The sequence below is a fragment of the Serinus canaria genome, chromosome 5 (genome assembly GCF_022539315.1).
Source record: "Serinus canaria isolate serCan28SL12 chromosome 5, serCan2020, whole genome shotgun sequence".
NCBI lineage: Eukaryota > Metazoa > Chordata > Aves > Passeriformes > Fringillidae > Serinus > Serinus canaria.
Genome location: NC_066319.1, coordinates 44,985,126 through 45,006,544, shown reverse-complemented (window position 1 = coordinate 45,006,544; position 21,419 = coordinate 44,985,126). Strand labels below are relative to the sequence as shown.

The window sequence follows — 21,419 nt, the reverse complement described above, 5'->3', positions numbered from 1 at the left end:
GGGTGTTGTGGCATATTGAAATACATCTCTGCTCTCATGTGGAAAAACATACATTCCTGGAGTAGTGTGTTTCTTCTGCTTATCAGGATTGCTTTCCCCTCACCTGTTTCCATGTCAGAGCACAAGTACCACCCTGGACTTTCTTAGCTGGGTCAATCAAATCCTGTATTTATTGTTGTTCTTGTGCTTTGCAAGTTACATTTCAGTACTCCATGAGCAAGTATATAGACAATTCCTACATAAGCCACTTTAATTGAGCTTATTGACTTCAGTATTCCTTTCTGAACTCATTTGCTGCTCTTCAGTGGCTTCAGCAGCATTTCTGATGCACAGGATGGTGAGGGAGGTTCACATCTGAATGCCCAAGTTCTGCAGTGAGGGGCAGCAGCCGGGAGCACTCCCTTTCATGTTGCTGTTTTTGTGATGTGGCCTTTCCATCAGAGGATAATCTTGGTTGGCACATGATTCACACATCCATTGGTTAGAAGGGAAACTGATGGCTCCTTCTGTCTACAGACAAAACATATCCTGAGTTTCAAAGCTGTTACTCTCTCTCATTCTCTGTGCACAGAGGAATGTTTTTGTAGACCATGGCCCATATTTTTATAACTTTTTTACCTCATTTCATCTGCTCTGGAGGTTGCCACAATATATAAAGCAAACAATGAAGGGAATCTTCAGTAGGGTTTGTTTGAAAAGCCTTTATAATAGTTTATTTAAAATCTTTGCCTCTGTGTGGATAAAATGTAATTAAAGCAAGAGATGCATAGTAAATGACACTAAGTCAAAAAATACATTGGGTATATATCATCAAAGTTTTTTTTTTTCTGAAAGTTCTAATTCTTTAAAAATACGGGAAAGCAATGGAACTAGAAGCCTGGTTGCATTGTTAAGTAGTGCAGAAGTATTTTAGTAACTCTAGTACTAATGAGCAGAACATATTTTTTTTTTTCTTTTAGTTTTTTTCAAATGGCATTAGTATTCCAAACAGCAAAATCCCTGGCTGGAGAATTGTAGAAATGATGATTGCTCATTAGCAAATAGAATACAGATGTTCTGTTCAGTTTGCCTGAGTGCTTCACATAAACACCTTGGGGAGTGACTGGCACAGAGTACAAAACTTGATAGCTTAACAGTGTGCTAAACACTTGGGGGCTGGCAATAGAAGCGGAAGCATACCATGTAATTTTGTAAAATTTAATGTAATTTTTAATTATTTCTGGTGTTTGTGTAATGCGACAACCTCGTCTGGGAAGTGCTGGGGGAGAGGTGTTTCTACAGGCCTGTAGTGAACACCAGAGACTGGAGTTAGGTCAACTCTTTGGAGGGCTGTTCATGGGTTTTTAGCTGGCTTTCTACCTTCAGAGAAGCAAATTTCTATCCTCCCTTGATGTGTGTGAATCTCGTATCAGTTGTACATTTTTGTATTTGCCTGACCAGTTGCTCAGAATTTCTTGGGCCTCTGAGACAGCATCATTTTGGTTTTTTATCATACATCTCCATGTCTCCACTCTGTTTCTTTTGTTCCTTCATCCTCACCCCCACAACAATAATCCCAACAATGGTTTTTTCGTTGTAATTAATTTTTAATTGTATACATGCAGCAACTGTTTTTCAGGCTAGATTAAATAAAGACTGGATTAATAAGGCACCATTAGGAGCTCACTGATAGTTGTGTGTTAGTGACTGTGGGGTTTTGCATCCCATCGTGCTGTTACTAAATTCAGTTTTCTGCCAATGCCAGCGGTGCTTAGGGAACAGCTGAAAGGGGAGATGCCTCATCTCTGCTGAAGGAGCAAAGTGAGTTAAGCATCTCTCTCTCCCTTGCTCTGGGACTCTGCTCCATGCAGGATTTTTTAAGAGAGAGTTCCCTTTGAGTGAAGATGCAGGAATTGTTTGGGTTTTAAAACCCATTTTAGGAATTAGGAATCTTATTCATGCAGCTGGTGGACTTCTAAAGAAAAGGAATTCCTAGCTGTGGTGTTACTTTGGCCTCTTGCCATGATGTGCGTTTGTGTTGCACGTATTTAGTTGCCACAGCCAGCCTGGAAAGAAGGTGAATGAATTTTGAAAGTTTCAAAATGCATTTATTTTATTTAAGAACATGTTGATTCCATTGGATTCTTTTGGGTTGCTTTGGTTAGTTGGTTGGGTTGGGGTTGGGGTTGTTTTTCTGGTTTTGTTGGGAATTTTTTGTGTTAGTTTTGTTTGGTTTTTTTACATTGGGTAAGAAGGCTTGAAATTGCTGCCATGAAGGCATGAGCAGCAAAACTAGCTTGAAGGCACTTACCTATTTCAGACTGGAGCTGAGCTACCATAAGCCAGATTGCCTGCTGCAGTTATGCTGCAAAATTATTATGCATTAGTACATCCTTGGCAAGCAGTTATTAAGTAATAATTTTGTGGGGGCTTATTAGACCATTTAAAGTAGTGGAAAAGTCCTCAAAATATTGAACAATGTCAGCACTGGAAATTGATCACATGATACAAAGGAGAAGATGGCATTGGGTACCCTGAGAGCTGGTTACAGCCTCAGGGTTTGTTCTTGTGAGTTTCCATCTCTCCTTTTAAGAAAATACTCTAAAGTAAATTTTGTTAGCTTGTCCTGCTGAATTGAAAACAATCTGTCTGAATGTAAAAAAACATGGTAGGTATCAAAGTTATTCTAGAGGCAGAATCAAATAAAAGTGAATTGAGACAAGTTGCATCAGCATGAAGTGACGCTGTCTCTAAAGAGTACTTTGCATTCCTATATCTTTTTACAGCCATAATTGAGAGAAGAATATTGGGTAATTTCACTTACAAAGCTCTTGTTTGCTTCCTTCTCTTGCCCTAAAGCAAACAAAATAGTCCGGCTCATAGTTTGGAGTTTATTGCATGAACCCAAATCATTTATGTGTTGTTTAGTTGTAGTGGCAGCAAGGCAAATAGATGTAAATATATTAGCACACGAAAAGACAGAAACCTTGGCCCATTGGTAAGCATTTGGAAACTCAGTTAAAAAGTTCATCAATAATTTGGGCTCCAGGATAAAGACACGTAGGAGGAAGCAAGCTGAACATAAAATGCCTCAGCTGGGAGATGTGTGAGAATACTCGTGATAAAAATTTCAGTTCTAGTGTTATCTCTTTGTTTCTGTTTCTGTTTCAGTGCACCCTCAATAAGTATTGAAAATCACATTAACAAATAGCAAGGGTGTGAAGGAAAGCATGTTAAAGAAGCAAATTAATGATTGTGTTAGCTTGATGACTGAGGCACTGTCCTTTGTTGCAAAGGTGTATCCAAGGGAGATTTTACTGGGGACATAAGGTTTCATATTCAATCATATTTTAAAAATCTGAAAAATTGTAGACTGCAGGCCAACTATAGCAGTTGTTGTCAGCCAAGACACATGTAGTAAGAGGCAGTCTTTACCTCAAAAAGTTTGCAGAGTGAGTACACCAGCCAGGAAGCTCATTCAAAGGAGAAGAATTAAGCTTCATCCATTTGGAAGAGAGGATGAAACACATTACCTTAAACCACAATGTCTGCTTGGAAATAGGATGTGAATTTGAGGCTGTACTACTCCCAGGTTTTTTCTGGGACAGGTTTACATCTAGTCCTGTTGGTCTTTGATAGACCTAGATACTGGTGAAGAATAATTGTTCCTGTTCATCTTACTATAGGGTTCATCCTTCAGTAGGGATACAGGGTTTAACAGAGTGTCCAGATGGATTGAGCCTTCCCATTGCTGCTTGAAGGTCTGATGTACCTTACTTTGAAATTGATAAATGGAGTGGTAGAGAATTGTTGCTGTGATATGAATTATTCCCACTGTTATTAAATAATAAACATGACCACAGTGACCTACTCACCCTCTATACTGGATTCCTTCGGTTCTTTAATCTTGGTAATGGCTTCTGAACTACAGATGAATATCTGAACTACAAAATGTCATGGGTGAGCTGTGGGCTCCTGAAGACAGTGGCAGCAGAAGGAAGTTGGTAGATTGATACCATATCATGTGTATCATAAAGTAAGGTAGTAAAAAGCCTCAGGAAATTATATTTGTTAAGTAATGCAATCAGAATTGCTCTTACACAGAGAAGATTGTTTTGTATTTACTAGCTGTGTTTACTGCATTTTCTAATGTGCCTAAGAAAACTTCAGGAAGTGGAAAATGGAGTTCCAGACCTGAATCTGTATAGTTACTTTTGGGAATAACAGCAAAAATGAGTGAGCTTGATTTGCTGCATAGCAGATGCCAGGATTATATGATGTGGAAGGAATGTTTTACTTTTAAACCCTTTCAGTGTGATGACATGCAGGAGAGAGGAAGGAGGGACTGACATAAGTGCCCTTAGTTTTTTTTAACCTCTTCAGTGTTCTGAATCCAGAGGTAGCAGTTGATTCATGTAAGCACAGCCTGTCTACATAGGTGGACTCTACCAAAACAATAATTAAATATAGTGTATGTTTCTGGATTAGAGCTAAATGGGAACAGAAGATAATACTAATTATTCTGTGGTTTGAAGCCACACTGCTATAAACAGAAAATGCAACAAGCAGAGAGAACTGAGTTTGCATGAAAATAGATGAAAAGTACAGTGTGTTTTTTGGTATTTATGTATTATTTAAAACAAGTTTAGCAGACTAGAAAGCTTTTGATTATAGTCAGCTTGTAAGTGTGTTCTGCTACATTGTGCAGCATCTCAAAATAAAATAGACCAGCAGTTGTTTACAAAAGCTGAAGACTTTCCAAGACAAAGCTCATGGGAGGAGCAGATGGTATTTGGGCATTGTGTTGTGGTCTTGCAATCCACTCAGTGCCATGTTGGGCTGATTCATAGAGTTCCATTTGCAGAGGCAACCTAGTGAGCAGCTTCACCAAGAGAAGAAACATTTGAATGAACTTTTTTGTCTTTTGTGCCGTCTTCAGTAAATGTCGTTGACTGCTGCTATATTTAAAGAAAGTGACAAGAGCCTTTTTTGAAATGAACCGGTGTCCTTTGCAAGCAGTGATCCTTCTGTTCAGGAGAGCTTTCCCATGTTAGCTGTGGTAAGGTGAGGAAGCCATGCAGGTAAGGTTCAGCCCCAGGTGTTTCGGGTGGGATCACTCACAGAGGATTGTCAGTGGCCTGTGGAGTGCAGACAGCCCGGGTGTGCTCCTGAAGGGCAGCGTCCTGCCTTGGCACCACGTCACTCTGGGATCTGTTTCGTTGTGCAACTAAAACTCCTAAAAGGGAGAAGGGTTCCTGCTGCCCTGCAGGCAGGCTGCTGCCCCGCACCTCTCCTTCCCACACTGTGTGTTGGGGGCATTGATGGTTTCAGTTGGACAGGAGGGGAATGTGTTCTTCACTGATTTAAAGGGGGTGAAAATACATTCTTGCCAAGGGGAGGAGGATAGTGGGATGCAGGAAGGGGGGGACAGTGTGAAACCTCAGGTGACAAGATCTTTGTGGCATTTCCCTTTTAGGCGCTAATAAATCAAAGGATGACTTAATATGCAAAACCTGTTGAACCTGTTAGCAAGAACAGAGCCCCAGATCCTCATTGCACAGGGTTTGTTTGTTGCTACCAACTGCATTTCAATTGCCTAGTGATAGTGTTTGCTTTCTTGGAATTTGCTTTCTGGTACAGTGTTCCAGCAGTCCTGACAGCAGCCCTGCAGAGGTGGAATTGCTGTGGGCCAAGGTCCAGTGGGGCTGCAGGCACCCCAGGAGCCCAGCCCTGCTGCCAGGAGGGTACCAGCAGAGGAGTGTCATGGCTTCAAAGGGGCTGAATGTGAGACACGGGGGGAAACTGCAGTCTCTTCCTACTCTCACTGGCAGGCACGGTTGGTGTTAAACCCATTGCTTTTATAGGAACAGGCTGACCTACTTATTAAGGCATTGTGTTTCAGTGTTCAGCCATGGCTGTCTGCCCCAGAAGGGTTGTGTTTCCAACCCTGCTGAAACTCAGCCCCCAGCCATGGCAAGTCTTGGACAAGGCATGTTGATGTGTCTGTCCGGTGTGAGGAGCTCTGGTACCATAGCAAGGGGCACTGCATCTTATCCCTGTGGAAAAAGGGGAAAAGCCTGCTGAAGGAACTGATATATGCCCAAGAGGAACAGGAAAATAGAAAGAAAATTGGAGAGGATGATATTTAAATGGCCTTTTTTGACCAGAAACTTGTTTTTTATTGTATTCTGTGGGGTAGAATGGCAAGCACTTGTGGCAATAGCTGTGGGTGTGCTTGGGGTATCTTAAAGGAACACTGCTTTTCCAGCTTGTGAAATTCAGAGGTGATTGCAATCAGCTGCCCTTCCCTAGCCACAGTCAGACAACACAGGGAAGGGTTAGTTTGAGAAGAATAGATGCAAATCAGCAAGGTGGGAGACCACCAAACATCTCTGTGGAGTCAGGGAGGAGCTCCCACTGCATTTGGTCAGCTGGTGGCTCTGTGCTGATGTCAGATTTGTGCATCTCATGTCAAGGAGATGATGGCATCAGCCATCATGGGAAGCAGTCCTGCAGCTCTTTCCAGCCAGGGGCTTTGGACTATTATAACAAATCCAGATTTCTGAAAGCAGGTGTCAAAATGTGGTGGTGGATAAGTTGAGACAGAGCTAAGAAATGTCCTTTCTGTGTCAGGCCATTCCTTCTGCCTTTGCTCTGGGGGCTTTTCATTTTTTCAGAGTTGCTGGGTGTCATGTTGCTACAACAGCAAGAAGTATCTGCTCCATCCATCTGTAACAGTGAACTTAGACTGTCTCTGCTGCTCTGACTGGAATATATACCCTTACATGGCTTTAAAATAAAAACCAGATTTGTCGCTCTGACAGGATGTCCCCAGCTGATTTAAAAGAAAATTTTCTGCTCTTTTTATAGAGGCTCTTATGAATATATCTGTTAAGTTGCTATCCTGGAAGACTGAAATAGTTGTCCAAATAGTCAAAGCTTTCTGAGAGATTTCCTCCGGTTTTGCCCCTGAAAAGCTGTGATGTCCTTCAGTATTTGCCATGTAGGCTTGGCTTTAAGGACCACGGAAGGAGTTCATGTAGATATGCTCAGCCAGAGTGTTATCACAGATTTTGCAAAATCCACTTTTCTGCCTTTAGTGCTTCTTCTCCAGTACCTTGTACTTACATGCATTCTCGTTTTCTTTGATGTAAACATATACCCTTGTCAAACTACTTAATATAAAAGTTTGGGGGGAAAAAAAGAGAATTTCTATGTTTAAATTCTTGGGAGGCAGTCTGCTATCATAATGATAGAGCTGTAGGATTATTACCCAGAGATACAAAATGACAGACATCATAGTTAATACTCATCAGCATCCTTTCTAGAAATCTCAAATAGTCCCATTAGTAAAAAGCCTAAGCAAGCTGTGCTGTGTTATCCTGATTGAGGCCAGATCATATTTGATGTTGCTAGCTGACATGAGTAGAAAATAAAGTTTTTCCACTTCTAAAACTAACTTTATAAATAGTCTCTTTGTTACATTGCAAATACATCCTCATACTTGTGTTAAAATACCCAGTAGTGACATGAAAACCAACCTCAAGCATGTTCCCAGATACTTTGCCTTGAAACTAAAAGGAGCTCTGGTAAAGGAAGATGTAGCTCAGTGCATACACAGCACTAAAGAGTTTGTGGGTTTATGAATTCCAGGTCTTTTCCAACCAGTATCAGGTCCAGCAACAATTATTTTTAATCAGGCAAAATTACCACTCTTAGTCTTTGAAACAAGTGACTAATGACTTCTCCCCAGCCATTTTAAGGCTTTTCACTATTTTCCATAACTGTATTGTAGTTGTACAATGTACCACTTGCTTTTTTACTCTAAGGAGTCCTGTAATGTTCAGATCTGTAACTCTGCTAATATTTCACCGACAATTTTGCATAAAAAAGAAACATCTTCATTGATATATTCCCAAAGAAATTATATTTGTGGCTTCTATAACAAAAGCCTTACAATTCTATAGATAGCATGTTTGTCATACTGGATGAATTATTGTTCCAGATTTATGAATATATGTCTCAAAATCAGGGCATAGGTATTTTTAAGGGAAAGAGGATCGCTATGATGTTTTCAGTTCTGTTCCTGATTATGTGCAGGGCAGCTGTTTGCTGTAAATGATGGCACTAAAATGAAAAATAAATCAAAGGTTTTTTCTTTTTGCATTTGCTTTTCTGGAGGTTTGCAACCCTTATCCTTCGAGATTTCCGTGCACCCTGCTGGAGACAGGAAGGAGAGAAGCAGGGAGATGTGGACTAGGAAGGGAAATCTTCAAAAGGCACACTGGGAAGCTTAACAGCTGCTCACCTTGTGGCCACGCCAGGGAGGAGATGTGTGCATTGGGAGGGCCTCTGTACAGAGGGGTGGTGGGTGCATGTGGCATGCCCAGGAGAGGGCAGGCACTCATTAAAGATGAGTGTACAGGGATGGGAAAGGGACAAGGCAAACATGTTCTCTCTGGTTTGGTTTGTTGTAATCGATCTGGTTACCCAACATTATTAAGTTTCATTTGCCCAGACAGCCCGTGTTTTGCTCTCAACAGATACTCAGATCTGATGCACAGATCGTGGTAGTAAATTGATTTTGCACTGGCAGGGGTAGTGCCTTTGTGTTGCACTGACAAACATTGCAGAAACTGCTGCTTAAAATCAGTAAAACAGCTCTCTCTAGAGTTTGTTGAAATTTTGGAGTACAAAATGAAATGTGGGGCTTTTTCTCTATTTGGTTCTAAGCACAAAATTGACAAGATGACTAAATACTTAATAAAAGCAAGCTCCATGTTTCTTCATGGCAGCTTTTGCCTTGCCACCCACTTGGCAGGAACAAGGACTGTTTCTTCCCACCAGTGCCACGGCTGCCTGGTAACAGGAGCTGCCTGTGGTGGGCTGCAAAGAGGTGAGATCTAGCACCATTTGAAAGGGGTTTCCTTCTCCAGCCTCATTGTATGCCCATGAGAATTGTGCAGAACATGCTTATGGTTGTTGTTGAAGAAAGCACTGGTCCTTTACGGAACTGTCCTGAGCTATAGCTAAGCTGCCCAGCTGTTCTAGCCTGGCAGAAGTAACTCTATACTCTATAACTAACTCTAACTCTATACCTTAGCCAGTGTTGCTTTACTGAAATTATCTTTCAACTTAATAGTCCTTCTCCCTTGCTTTTTACCCCTGCATCCCATGATTACCTCATATTGATAGTCTTACTTTCTCTCTGCCTTTGTTTTGCTTAACTGAGCAAGCCAAGCTCTCTGCTTTCTGTTGTAAAGTTAGTTTCCATGTTGGTTTAGTTGTCTGTTTTTTTAAAGGTTTTGTGTTTTTATTTTCAAAGAGTGCTGCTTCCCTGCTTTTCTCCGGATACAGGGTTGATCTAGGTCTCGGTTCAGTGACTTGCAGAAGCTTCAGCTTTCCCCAGGCTGAGGTATAGAGTTCTTCAGTCCAGTCTGTTTTCCAGAGGTTCCATAGGAAGCATTTAGCTCCTCAGAACTTGCTCTTTCAAAATAAAAGATCTTAAACAAAATTAGGCTTGCTGTTATCCTTCCCACTTAATCTGAACTGAACCACTTCATAGTCCCCTGTTTCAAAGTCATCCTCATTATTTAACATAAAGAGCAGAATAGAATCTATTCTTGTTCATTCAGCAACATGGATAAAGAAACTTGTCAGCTGTCACATCCAGGAATAACTGGTCTTACCATGGTTAATAGCATTTGTTCTCCAATCTGCACTGTGAAGTTAGTCTCCCTTGTTGACGTAATTCCCATTTCTTTAATGATGCAGAGCTCTGTCCAGATCTATATGTGGTGTAAGAAGTCAAGAGCAGACCCAGAGTCTCTTTCTTAGAAATCTTCTTTGACCATCTGTCCACAGCATTGCCAAACATTTTCTTTTTTATTCTATTTCCGAAGTCTGCTCTTTCTTTATTGCATAACAGTATCCTACCATATAAAATCTGTATTTTCTTTGAAAAACACAGACCTTTTGACACCTGTTTCACTAATAATTCTGTTCCACCCTGTTTGTGAGTTTTCCTGTAATAGCACTAGTGCTTTGAGTTCCTCTTCCATTATGGCAGTCTGCCTGTGTTATTAGCACACAGTTATTTTAGCTGCTGGATTTTTTGTTCATCCTTTCTGCTCTTACATTGGTTTTAGACTGCATTTGGCTCTTACGCTATATTCACTGCTTTCATTGGCAGTGTCACGTGCCTGACCTCTTTGTCATCATTAGCAGCAACTTTTTTTCCTTCAAATCACTGAAATACCCCCCTCACTGTTGTTTTCATGTTTATCTGATATTTGCCCCTTTGCTTTCTGGATCCTGAAACCAGTGGGGAATTTTGGTTCACCTCCCCGGGGCTTCCCCTCACTTTGTTCTTGGCGTGGATTGTGGCATGGTCATTCTAACAGTTAGGACATCTGGGTGAAGCCCTCCTGAAGACTCATCTTGTGGTGAAAGTACCCAGAAGCCACCTTTTCCTGCAGAACTGAAGGAAACTGTAGTGGTTGAGGGAGGCAGGGGGACTGAAGACATTTCCTCAAGGGTCACTCAGGCTAAGGGAAATGCATCAGGTCTTTTCCAGCTGCTCATCCTGTGCTTGCTGGACTGAAAGAGGTACTTGGTTCTCAAGGCCTGGTGGACACAAATATGTTTTGTAATAGCAGTGAGAAGGAAATGAGTGCTTAGAAAAACACTGGTATGGGACAATATAGGGTATGGTTTATTTGGTCTTAAATGGTCAGTGTTTTATAGAGGACAGCTTCCTGGTCACAGTTTTATAGAGGACTTCCTCTGCTGGCTATCCTCCCACTTTGCTGAAAGAGAAACCTATTGTTAGCAGCAGGGACATTATGAAAGCTTGAGCAATGATGACCTCGATGTCCCAGAGATAACACACATCTGCATAACTGGGTACAAAGAGCATGTGTGTTTATGTGTATGTGTATTCTTCAGTCAAAAATAAAATGTTTGCAACCTGTAAGGCTGCAAGAAGTTACAGCCCTCATAATCACATCTTCCACTGTAGAAGCTGAGGCTGCAGCAGTCAGTCAAGAAGATGGTTGAAATTCCTGATCAAAAATTAGGTAAGTACATGATGGAACAGCAAACTCTTTTATCTCTCCTGTGCTAGCTCACTGGCCAGTGTTTTCTCTAGCTGATGTTCTGTGTTCAGTACTCCAAGCCACACAGGCTGGATGGATTCAAAAAACTTTACTGTTGCCTTTGTGGTTGGTAAATTCTTTTCACCAAGTCCTTCTTCACTGAAAATTAGGCTTGCCAGTAATGTGCATCAAAATGAAAAAAAAAAATTTAAAATAAAGGAACAAAACCAGAGCAAAAAATCTCCAACCTGTTTTTAAGCTATATATGCTATACTGCATCATCTTTATGTGTAAGATGTATATCTCATCTCTCTTTAGTCAGGTGTCTCTTAAAATATTTTTATTTTGCACTGGTAAAATGACTATCAGTATTGTGAGTCTGTCTTTTAACAGTTAAATGATCTCAATCTTTACTCCTGAGATGAAAAGTTAGGATGCTTTGGTTTCCCACAGCTTTTTGAATGATAGATTAATGTCTTTGAGTTAGTGCATGTATAAGACCTACTGTAACTCTTTCTACTATTATTCTTTTTATTAAAGGTAGTATTTTTAACAAGAACACATTGTAACTGTATGTTTGGTTTACAAAGTTTTTCAGCTGATAAAGTGGTATTGTTAGAGAATGGAAATCCTGTGTGTTGCTTCATGACAATACAAATGTAACAAAATACAGGAGCAGGAAGAAGGTTTCTGGGAGAAATGTTCTGTATTTTTTTATATTAGACCTTTTATGATACTTGTGCCATAGCTTACTTGGCAGTGCCAGAAATGAACTTAAATAGGAAAAATTATTAGTTCATTTAGACCTGTACCTTTCTTCTTCTATGTCTCATACCAGATCTATTTAAAGGAGTGTGAGATGCTCCACTGTGACTTGGTATTACTAATGAAATTGCTTCCTCCTGACCTCTATTGTATAACTTCCAGAATTCTCATGCTTGGTCTTTTGTGCACTGTTGTTGAGATATGAATATAATTTCTTGTTTCTTCCCAAGATCTTGGTTCTGAATCCTACTGGTTTACTGTGCGCTTCCACAAGTATTCTGTTTATTTTAAGAGAACTTCTCAACCTTATTTAAATATTTCAGAAGGGGATTCAGTGGCATCCCGCATGAAGGAGTTTGACAGAATTACAGTACTTACAATTCTCTTCAGGTATTTCTTTCTGTCTTGCACATTGTATTTTAACCAGTTATATTCTTATTCTGTCATTAGGAAAATAAATTAAAAATAGAAAAGAAGAAAAAGAAAATGGGGGGAAAAAGCCTCCCTCTGTTTATTATTCTCTATGTTTTTGACCTGACTTATACCAAGGTTAACCATCATGATGTGGGAAGGGAAAAGGCACGTCTATTAACAGAGCAGTTAAACAGGGGCAAGCTGCTCTTTGCTCTGTTGCAGCTTAATAAGCCTGAAGGTAAAGATGGAAGACAGTGTTGCTTTTGCACCATTTTACTACTGATGAAAATTGAAAATATCAAAGAATCAAATAAAAAAAAAGTGTGGGAATGGGCTGTGCTAGGAAGTGAGGCAGGAAAGGGCTTAGACTGATTTGTAGACAAGGAAAAATCTGAACTTCTGCCTTTTGACTACAGTGGCACTAGGTTTTAGGCACTCTATCTACACTAGGAACCTATAAATGGGAAAAAGCAGTGGAGGATGCTGAGGCAGAAGTAGAATGGGCCAAAAACTAGCATACTGAATGGTAAAGTGAAGTACTGTACAAAAATAGTTCTATTTTAGATGTAGTAACTTTAAATTAAAAGAAGATCTTATAAATTCCTTCCTGATGAGATAACACAGCAGTGGTTGTAGTGTACAGATGGCACAGTTTATTTACTAACTACATTTTTTACGTCAGTTGGCTGTAACATTTTCTTAATACCTAAATATGCATTTTAAGTGCCTCTCTCTAGGCATCTGTGCTGGAAAATTCAGGCCATGGTTGCTTTGAACTGCTTTAGCTGCTATTTTCTTTAAAACCTTATGGTATGTCTGTAAAGATAAATTTCCTTCTGCACAACCAAGAAGGCACTATGTTATCCTGATTTTATTTAATTGGAAGGGGATGGATTTGAAGGGTTTGATGAAACGAGATCAAAGTTTAAAATAGTATCAAAATAATACAAATTACTATAAATCACTTTCCCTTTCTATAAAATGAACTCTGATCATATAGATTGCCACATAAAAAAGAATAGCTGTCACATCTGGCTCTGTCAGGTACATGACTGATTTTAATTATTTTTTTGTGAATTCTAGAATAGTCTGCTACCTGAGGGCTATCCTCTGCATTGCTTATATGTAACCTCATGCTAAATATTTCATGCCTACCATTTTGCCACTTCACATGTCTGTGCAAGACAGATTCTGATCTATACAGGTAACATGCAAAGCAAAGTTTGGCTCAAAGTACATCTTGACAATTTGTGTAGAAGATGTAATTCCAGAGTGATATTGTAGGTTATTTTTTCACTGAAAGAACTAGGTGCTGTTTAGAGATTTGCTGTTCACTGCTGAAGACTCTGCTGACAAGGGGCATGAATCTAAAATGCAGCAAACAGAACTGCCATGGGGTTCGTACCACCATTGGTATCATCTTCACGAAAAGAGGTTTTGTGTTTAAGAGCAATGCTGGCCAAAACAGTGCAAGGGGAGGTACTGCAGCTGTAGTAGAAATCCAGCCCCTTGATGCCTTTCATGTCTTACAAGATCTTCTGAGTGCTTAGGGCTTCTTCCAGGTTCTTTCTGGTACCTTGTGATGGACCCTTGGTGCGTGAGGGACCAAGCCCTGAAATTTCAGACTGCCGCATGAAGTACCAAATACATAGCTGGACTGCAGTTGTTTGTTAGCAAGAACTGTGGTTGCTGTCAATTTTTGTCATTATTTTCTTAAAACTCTCCAGTATTGCCTGTTTTAGACTTTGGCATACTCTTACTTCTTTGTACAACACCTGCAATCCTTCCTTTTCTTCATTGTTCCTTACTTCCCTCTTTCACAGGGAAGGCTGGACATCTGCTTTCCACTGACGAAAAATTAACAGTTCATGTATGCAGTCAGTTCACCATTTACTTGAATTAACAAAAAAAGAATTCAGAATGCATTCATTTAAATACTTAATTTTTTATATTCCAAAACTTTGTATGTAGTTATTTTTAACCTGGTTTCCTAGGGACAGATGTTCCTGCAATCATGTTTCACTAACCACCCACTGTTAATAACTTCAGGAGCCTTTGTGTTGATCACAGAGTTCAGGTAGGGCAGAGATCTCAGTTCTGAAATCCACAGCTGCACGAACACAGGCCAGGTAGAAGGGGCAGGATCCAGTTACCAGCTGGTGGGGATGCAGCAGCAATCAAAGTCAGGCCTTACAGCTACAAATGGAAGCATCCACGTGGAAGAGACTTCAGAAGGATGGCAGTGGGGAAAGGGCTGTCAGCCTGGGGGCACTGGTGGGGACCGGCAGCCAAAGCCAGAAGTGCCAGTCCCAGCAAAGGTGCCTTTCAGTCCCATGCCTTTGGTGCTGCTTCTCATGGCTACTTCTTGGCTCTTCTTGACACACTGCTCATGAGAAAGCCTCCAGATTGTGGACGAAAATGCTGCAAAAGAATGTGCCAGCTTTTCAATCTGCCTCTTTGTGTGGGCTCAGACTGCTGGCCCTCGGCCCTTGTCTCACTTATGCACCAGTCCCTTTTTCTTTCTTCCTTGCAGTAGGAAAACCAAAAGCACATTTTCCTGGATGCTACTGACACCACCATTCATGCAGGCCTCCAAGTTCTCTTACCTCTGCCAAGGCATTATGGAATAGCTGTCTATTTTCTTCAAGAATATTCCAGCAGAAACAGAAACATAGCAGGATGGGCTTGAGACATGGCTATGCTTTGGGAGACAGCTGCTGCAGATGCTGCCCTGTGTTGCGAGCAGCTCGTGTTCATGTCTTACATCATTGCAGAAACACTGTGGTACCATTAGTGGTCCAAAGGCTAAGAATGCACCTTTCAACAGAAACTGGTTGCATCAATTTTATCTCAAATCACAGAGTTTATTGCACAAACAAAACCCAAAGTCATCAGGAAAAGTGCTTTTCCTGGTAGTGTCCTTTTATTCTTTCAGCAGCAAAATTTGCATTATACTACAGTGTCATCCACTGAAGTAAAACAAAGCAAAATTCAGGAGCAGCCAATAAATAAATGGTGAAGTTGGCTGTATGAATTATTATATACTAAATTCAGCTTTTAACAATCTCTTAATTTTACGGTATGAAAAAGAGATAAGAATTCTGGTGAATTTGGTTTGTCTTTCTCAGGCTTCTTTTGTCTTGCTTTTTAACATTAGATGGATTATTCCTCTTTAGTTTGGAAGCACGCACTTGCTGTGTGGTGTGTGGATCCAGTCTTGCAACATGGCACATATTTGGGAATGATGCTGTTGGGAAATGGCACTTTCAGCATAGATAATTGCAGCAGGAATTCTGCTTTTTAGGTATCTTCAGATAACATAAGTTGGTAACGCTGCTTTTTCTTTGGAAAATGTTGACCTGTCCAGAAGACACAGGCACCTTTTATACTCAGTCTGCTGCTGCTGCTGCTTCAGTTTGATACCCACAACACTGTTTCTCTGTTTACTGTTTTAGCAATTAAATAATAGAGTAGTCACCTTTAGAAGAGTGCTTGCAGCTACTCACAGAAAAGTAGTACATACTTAAACAAATAAAAAGTCCCTTTTTTAAATTCTGCAGCCAAGTGAATTTCTGTTTGGCTTAAGCAGATTTTGAAATCCTGTCTACGTCATTTGTATTGTTAATATAATACAGGTCTTTATACCACATTACATTACTGGGAATAGATTTGAAATATATAAAGATCAAAAATACAGATATTTTTAGCAGTGGTAAGTAATTTTCTGTCATAACAGCCAAAATAAAGTGCCATGAAGCTATTAGTAGTAAAATAATTTTTTTGTATGCAATTTGGTATAAATACTGACAAGCTGAAAAAACCCCCAACCCCAAACAACAAATGCATACTCATTAGTCATTCAGTTTAGCAGCACAGAGGCAGCAGTCAGCTAGGGTGTGCGTTTTTATGTCTGCTTCAATTGCACACTTCATTTGTTTGGACATGGCATAGGCGGCTTTCTCTGTCACACGGCATCACTGCACGATTAGCAAGTTGCGCCCCAGGGCAGCTGGGACGCTTTGCTGGGGCAGATGTTCTTTTCAGCTTATTCAGTGGCCGTTGTGGGGTTGTTTACTGTTGTCATAGATACCTGCATTTCCATAGCAGGCGAGCTGTTGTGTGTGAAGCAAGTGAATATAGTTATAAAAGGATCATATTTTGTTCTGTCTCTATAACTTACCATCTGTCAGCTGACTTTTCATGATGGATTCAGAAACCAGTTTAAGAATAACAGCAGCCAGCTGATCATTTTTGCTTATATTAAAGTGACAATGGACAAGAATGCAAATAAATTAATGCTTCAATGAAATGCTAGTTTCTTTTTTTTTTTTTCCTTAATTGCAGCAGTTTGTCTTCCAACACTTTCTCAAACTTTGCTGAAATCTTTCTTGACAAATAGAAATGACCAAGTGTCATCTTCTGTACTTGCTCAGGTATTCCTTGTGCTTTCCCACTCCTCAGCTGTCAGCTCATCCCTCTCTGTTGCTTTCAAATTGTGATGTTGCTCCTGCTTTCACAAATCCTTTGTAATGAAATCTAAATACTATCCACAGAATTAAACAGGGAATTGGTGAGGCTAACAGCAAAGGTATCATGCACACACAAGCATAAGTATGGCTCAGTGACATAGATCACCACTCTGTTTAATAGTAACAATGGGATCACATGCAAGTTTGGGGATAAATTTAATGTGTAGCCAACGAGCCCTCTGAGTGGTGACCTCTCATACCTTTTCACTCAGAGACGTGGTCGAACCTGTAGTTTAGCAGTGGGGGTGAGAAGATTAGCCCAGTTGTAAATAATGTATTTATTGGTTGATTTTTCCAGATCCTGACATTGATGCTGCCACTGCCATGATGCTTTTGAATACTCCCCCTGAGATACAAGCAGGTTGTGAGTAGATATTTCTATAGCATATAGCAACATAGACGTGTAAAATTAATATTCTCTTTTATAAGTATACAGCATACCAGATAAAAAGGATGTAATAAAGCAATATAACTTCCCTTGTAGACCCTTGCACTTCCTTGACCCTTACATGAGTATAATTTTGTGGTTCATATGACATTTGTTACATGAATAATATTAATCCGTGATCTCTTATGTAAAAGAGAGGTTATTGTTATTCATGACATACACTTAAATGAGTAACATACTATTATCCATACTGATAGAAAGACCTGGGGCAACAGCCAGGAGAAAGGCAGGGTGAGAGAGAAAGAGAGCAAGAGAGTGAAGGATACATGGCATATGGTTCTGTTTTCATTTTGTTTTGATTTGACTCCTATCGTGTAAGTTACCACAGCCATCTGGATACTTTCCCTTCACTTGGGCACTGTTTCAGCTCCTTCCTTGCACACATCCTGTCTGTTTTGTTGTTTTGGTTTTTTTTCTCTGACTGATGCAAGGTGGTAGGCAGGTGACAAGAAGCAAAGAGAGGTCTCATTTCCTGCCAATACTCTCCTCACTGTTCTGTGACCAGACCTAAGGTTTTAATGCTGTGTATTAACAGAGCACTGAAAAGGGCCCCCACTGTACTGGGCTGTGCAAATACTGCAGGAACCATCCTTCCCCACAGAGCTTGCAGTGAAGGTATTACAGGAATCCATAGTGAAATACAGCTGCACAAAACAGAGAATACAAGAAAACAAACGTATCGCTAGTCAGCAAGCGTGTAGTAATGCCAAATGACAGGCAACTGTAAAAAATAAAGGCAGAAGTTAAAATAGAAACCATTACCAAGACTGTCTAGCATCACTGCTATTGTTCTAGCCTGGGCAACCAACTCCAAATTCCAGGGGAAGCCTTGATTTGCACTTTGATACTCTGCCTGGGGAAGAGAGTCAATTACCATCAAAGCATTTCCCATGCAGCTGAGGAAAGCTATTGTCAACCTGCTTTGTGACCCTGCCAGAGGAATGCTTCTTGAGAAGCTGCTCTCAGGAGAGCGTGATGTACCAAGAAACTGTTCTGGAAAGAGAAGAGTGGTCCTTGTCCTCCTCTCCTAAGCAGCTTTCAGGAACTGTGCATGGTAAAAGGGTAAGCAATACCTGCTGTGTGTCGGTAGGAAAAAGGAAAGATTTTATTGGGAAGAGAAGGTTACGCTTTGTAACTGATTAATTAGCTTTATGGTTTTAAATGACCATTTTAAATTCCACACCCATGTGTGAAACATTGCTAACAATCACAAATCAATTCTAAAATCAGCTTCTGCTTTTATATGAAATCTTGAAATGGTATCTGACAAACATTGGTTACCATTTACCCCAATTCCACCATTCTTTAGTTTTCATTCAGAAAAACAAAAAGGGCACAGTAAAAGAGTCAAATACTGTTATTAGGATTATCTTATGTTTGTGTAGGTTTTACTGTATAGACTCATAAAACTGATTGTTCACATTACTACTAAAGGTTAGGAATATGCAATTATAGTTAGAGTGTTAATGTCAGAAATCAGTTTCTCAATTATTAACATCTTGCAGTATATTCACAGACCAAATAAAGGCAGAAGTTCAAAGTAGCCAGCTGTGTACAAGTTTCTACTGAAGCCTGCAATCCAGCTGGCACCAGGAGTTAAAGCATGAAAGATATTGTGATATGCTAAGAGAGGGCATGTAGGAACATAGATTTAATACTTTTTGCTTCAGTTTATTGAAGTTGTGTTTCATCGGGTTTTGTAGGTTTGTGTTTGAAAAGAAACAGCAGTTGAAACACCCGCTTCCTTTGGAAGCAGCTGTCACAAGTTACAAATACTTGGGATTTTTATTTGTAGTCAGTTCATGAATATTAATTCCAAAATATTTGACTTGCACTGAAAACTGTATCTTGACCTGCAAGGCACTGAGTACTGTCTGGGCCATCTTGGGCAAGTTGCATCAAATTTATGGGCCTGTTTCTCTCTTGTGAATCTAATTTGGAAAGAGGACAGAAGAAAACAGGATGGTGAACAAATGGTCAGGCTCAGTTTAGAAACAGTGAAGTTTAAAACTCATGGGTATTAAATCAGTGAAGTCCTTGAGTTAGTTTTGTACAGCTGGTTTTTGTACAAAAAATTTTTAACACTTCAGTTCCTACCAATATCTTGAAAGTGAATGTTGCTAGCCGTCACTACACTCCTGCTCCTAAGAGTGTGGCATCCTGGGCATGTCACTGATCTTGCCAAACCATGATGTTTTTGTCATGATTAAAACGGGAGGTAGGTTTTGGTGCTTTTAGAGTGTGTTTGAATTCCTGAGATTCAAGTCACTGGAAGCATGTAAGTAGCAACACCTTCTTAATTGGTGAGGTCATTTTGAACTTTGAGCCACTTGCTTTTACGAAGGGATGAGTAAAGAAGGGACAGTGTTAGTGTATGGCTGCTACTGCTAGTGAACAGTGCTGTGGTCAGAGGGATTATCCTGGAAATACTGATTTAATTCAAGAAGCTTCTCAGTGCTGTTACACAAAGCTCCAAGTTCATGCATAGTCCTTTGACCATTGCTATATAATTTGTGAATTGCACACAAGTGCAAGTACATTGCTCAATCTGAAGTTTAATACTGCAAACAGCTATTAAACAGTGCTCACAGAAGGGATTTGGGTAGAAACCAGGAAACTGAGAGTCTTCCCAGCTGTGACATCTACCTACTGGTTTCAGTACTGTCATCACTACGCAGTTGGTTGGATTGGCTAGAAAGTGGTGACCTTCAGAAAACTTAGCAACACTGGTTTTGTGAGTGGCTCTGTATAGGAGACTGAAGTGCTGTGATGTTTAGGAAGAAATGAGTGTGGAGTTTTGCGGGGTGCTTCTTAAAAAATAGGTTTTCTAGGGTTTAAACCAGTGTCTCTCTGATTTTGAAGTCTTTATTAATCTTCGTCTCAAAACATATAAAACCCAGACTAGATACATATACTGTAATTTTGGTGGAAGGAGAAGTAATTCCCTAAAGAGATCCAGTTTACCTCTATACTTCTAACATTGTACCCCAATGAAATTTGCTTTTTAAACTAATGCAAGTGGATTGTATATGAGCAAGATACAAATGCAGGAATGAAGACCAAAAAAAATTGCCTTAATAACAGTCCAAAATTCTCCAAATGGGATAAAATAGAACATGCTGTTTTGCTGGAACATTTTTATTGTACATGAAACTTGATAGATGTAATGTTCTGTTTGTACTGCTTATGGACAAGTCACTTATTACAACTGAGACAGCTTCCAGCCTAACTTTGAGTATCAGAAAATGATAAATAACTGAGAGTAAAATGTTTCATAAAGCTATTTTTACTGACAATTTTGTATTAAAGCAAAAACTAGGAAAAGGCATTTTCATAATTTCAAACTTTCTGTTGCTGGATTTTGGTTGGGATTTTATTTTGGTTTGTTTTACTTTGGTGTTTAATATTAAGCCATTAAAAGGATGAAATAAATTTGGAAAGAAAGCTTACTTTTATGAAATACTTTCTACTTCTTCCTCTATACTCCTGGTAATATTTTTAGAAAAAGTAAAAATGTGATAGGATTATCAGGATACATTTGTCTCCCCCACCCCAATTTTTGTTTAGAATAAATGGTTGTTGGATGCATCCTAGATTCACAGTTTGTAAGGACTACAGAGTATGGAATTTAAAAGCTATAAAATTGTCCTAGAGGCGTAAAATTCAAGTTGGGCAGATGTCATCAAATTTCTGCCTGGGATTAGATAGCTGAATAAAGTTACACATTTGGCAGAAAACATTTGCTTCTGATGTCCCATCCACTATAGATCATCAGCAATTTCCTACTTTCAGTTCTTGTAGCCTGATCTAAAGAATTCTGCTAAACACTGTACTGAAAGAAAGCTTGGCAGAAAAGAGCTGAAGCTGACAGATATTAGCCAAAACTCAAAACCTCTTGTCTATGACGATTTCTTCTGTGCTACAGAAGCTGGGTGAGGGAGGAGAGCCCTGAGATGAATGCATGTGCTGTATGATGACAGAAGAGGCAAAGAATCAGTCTGTCCCTACAGGATACACTCACACATATCACTTCTTTAAAATTCATTTCTCAGTAAATACTATTAATTCTTCCTTGCTAAGTATTGGCTACCTTGAGCTAGACAGTTTAATGAAGTGTATGTTTGTTTCCTAGATCACACAAAGAACATGCTTTTTACCAGTTCATTGTCTTGATTGACAACAAGGCTC

At 39.8% G+C, this 21,419-nt stretch overlaps 1 protein-coding gene across 9 annotated transcripts in view; it reads left to right on the top strand.

Moving 5' to 3' along the window:
- The window catches only part of FOXN3 (forkhead box N3), a 206,364-nt gene that overhangs the window by 162,707 nt on the left and 22,238 nt on the right, over positions 1-21,419 (top strand). For 7 of the 9 annotated variants that reach the window (XM_030239999.2, XM_030239996.2, XM_030239997.2 and 4 more), the window contains one exon: positions 17,082-17,147. The exons of 1 other annotated variant lie outside the window; for it this stretch is intronic. In XM_030239999.2, coding sequence (XP_030095859.1) covers positions 17,082-17,147 — 66 coding nt within the window. The remainder of the gene's footprint in view (positions 1-17,081; positions 17,148-21,419) is intronic. One more of the 9 variants, XM_050974779.1, reaches the window with a different exon arrangement.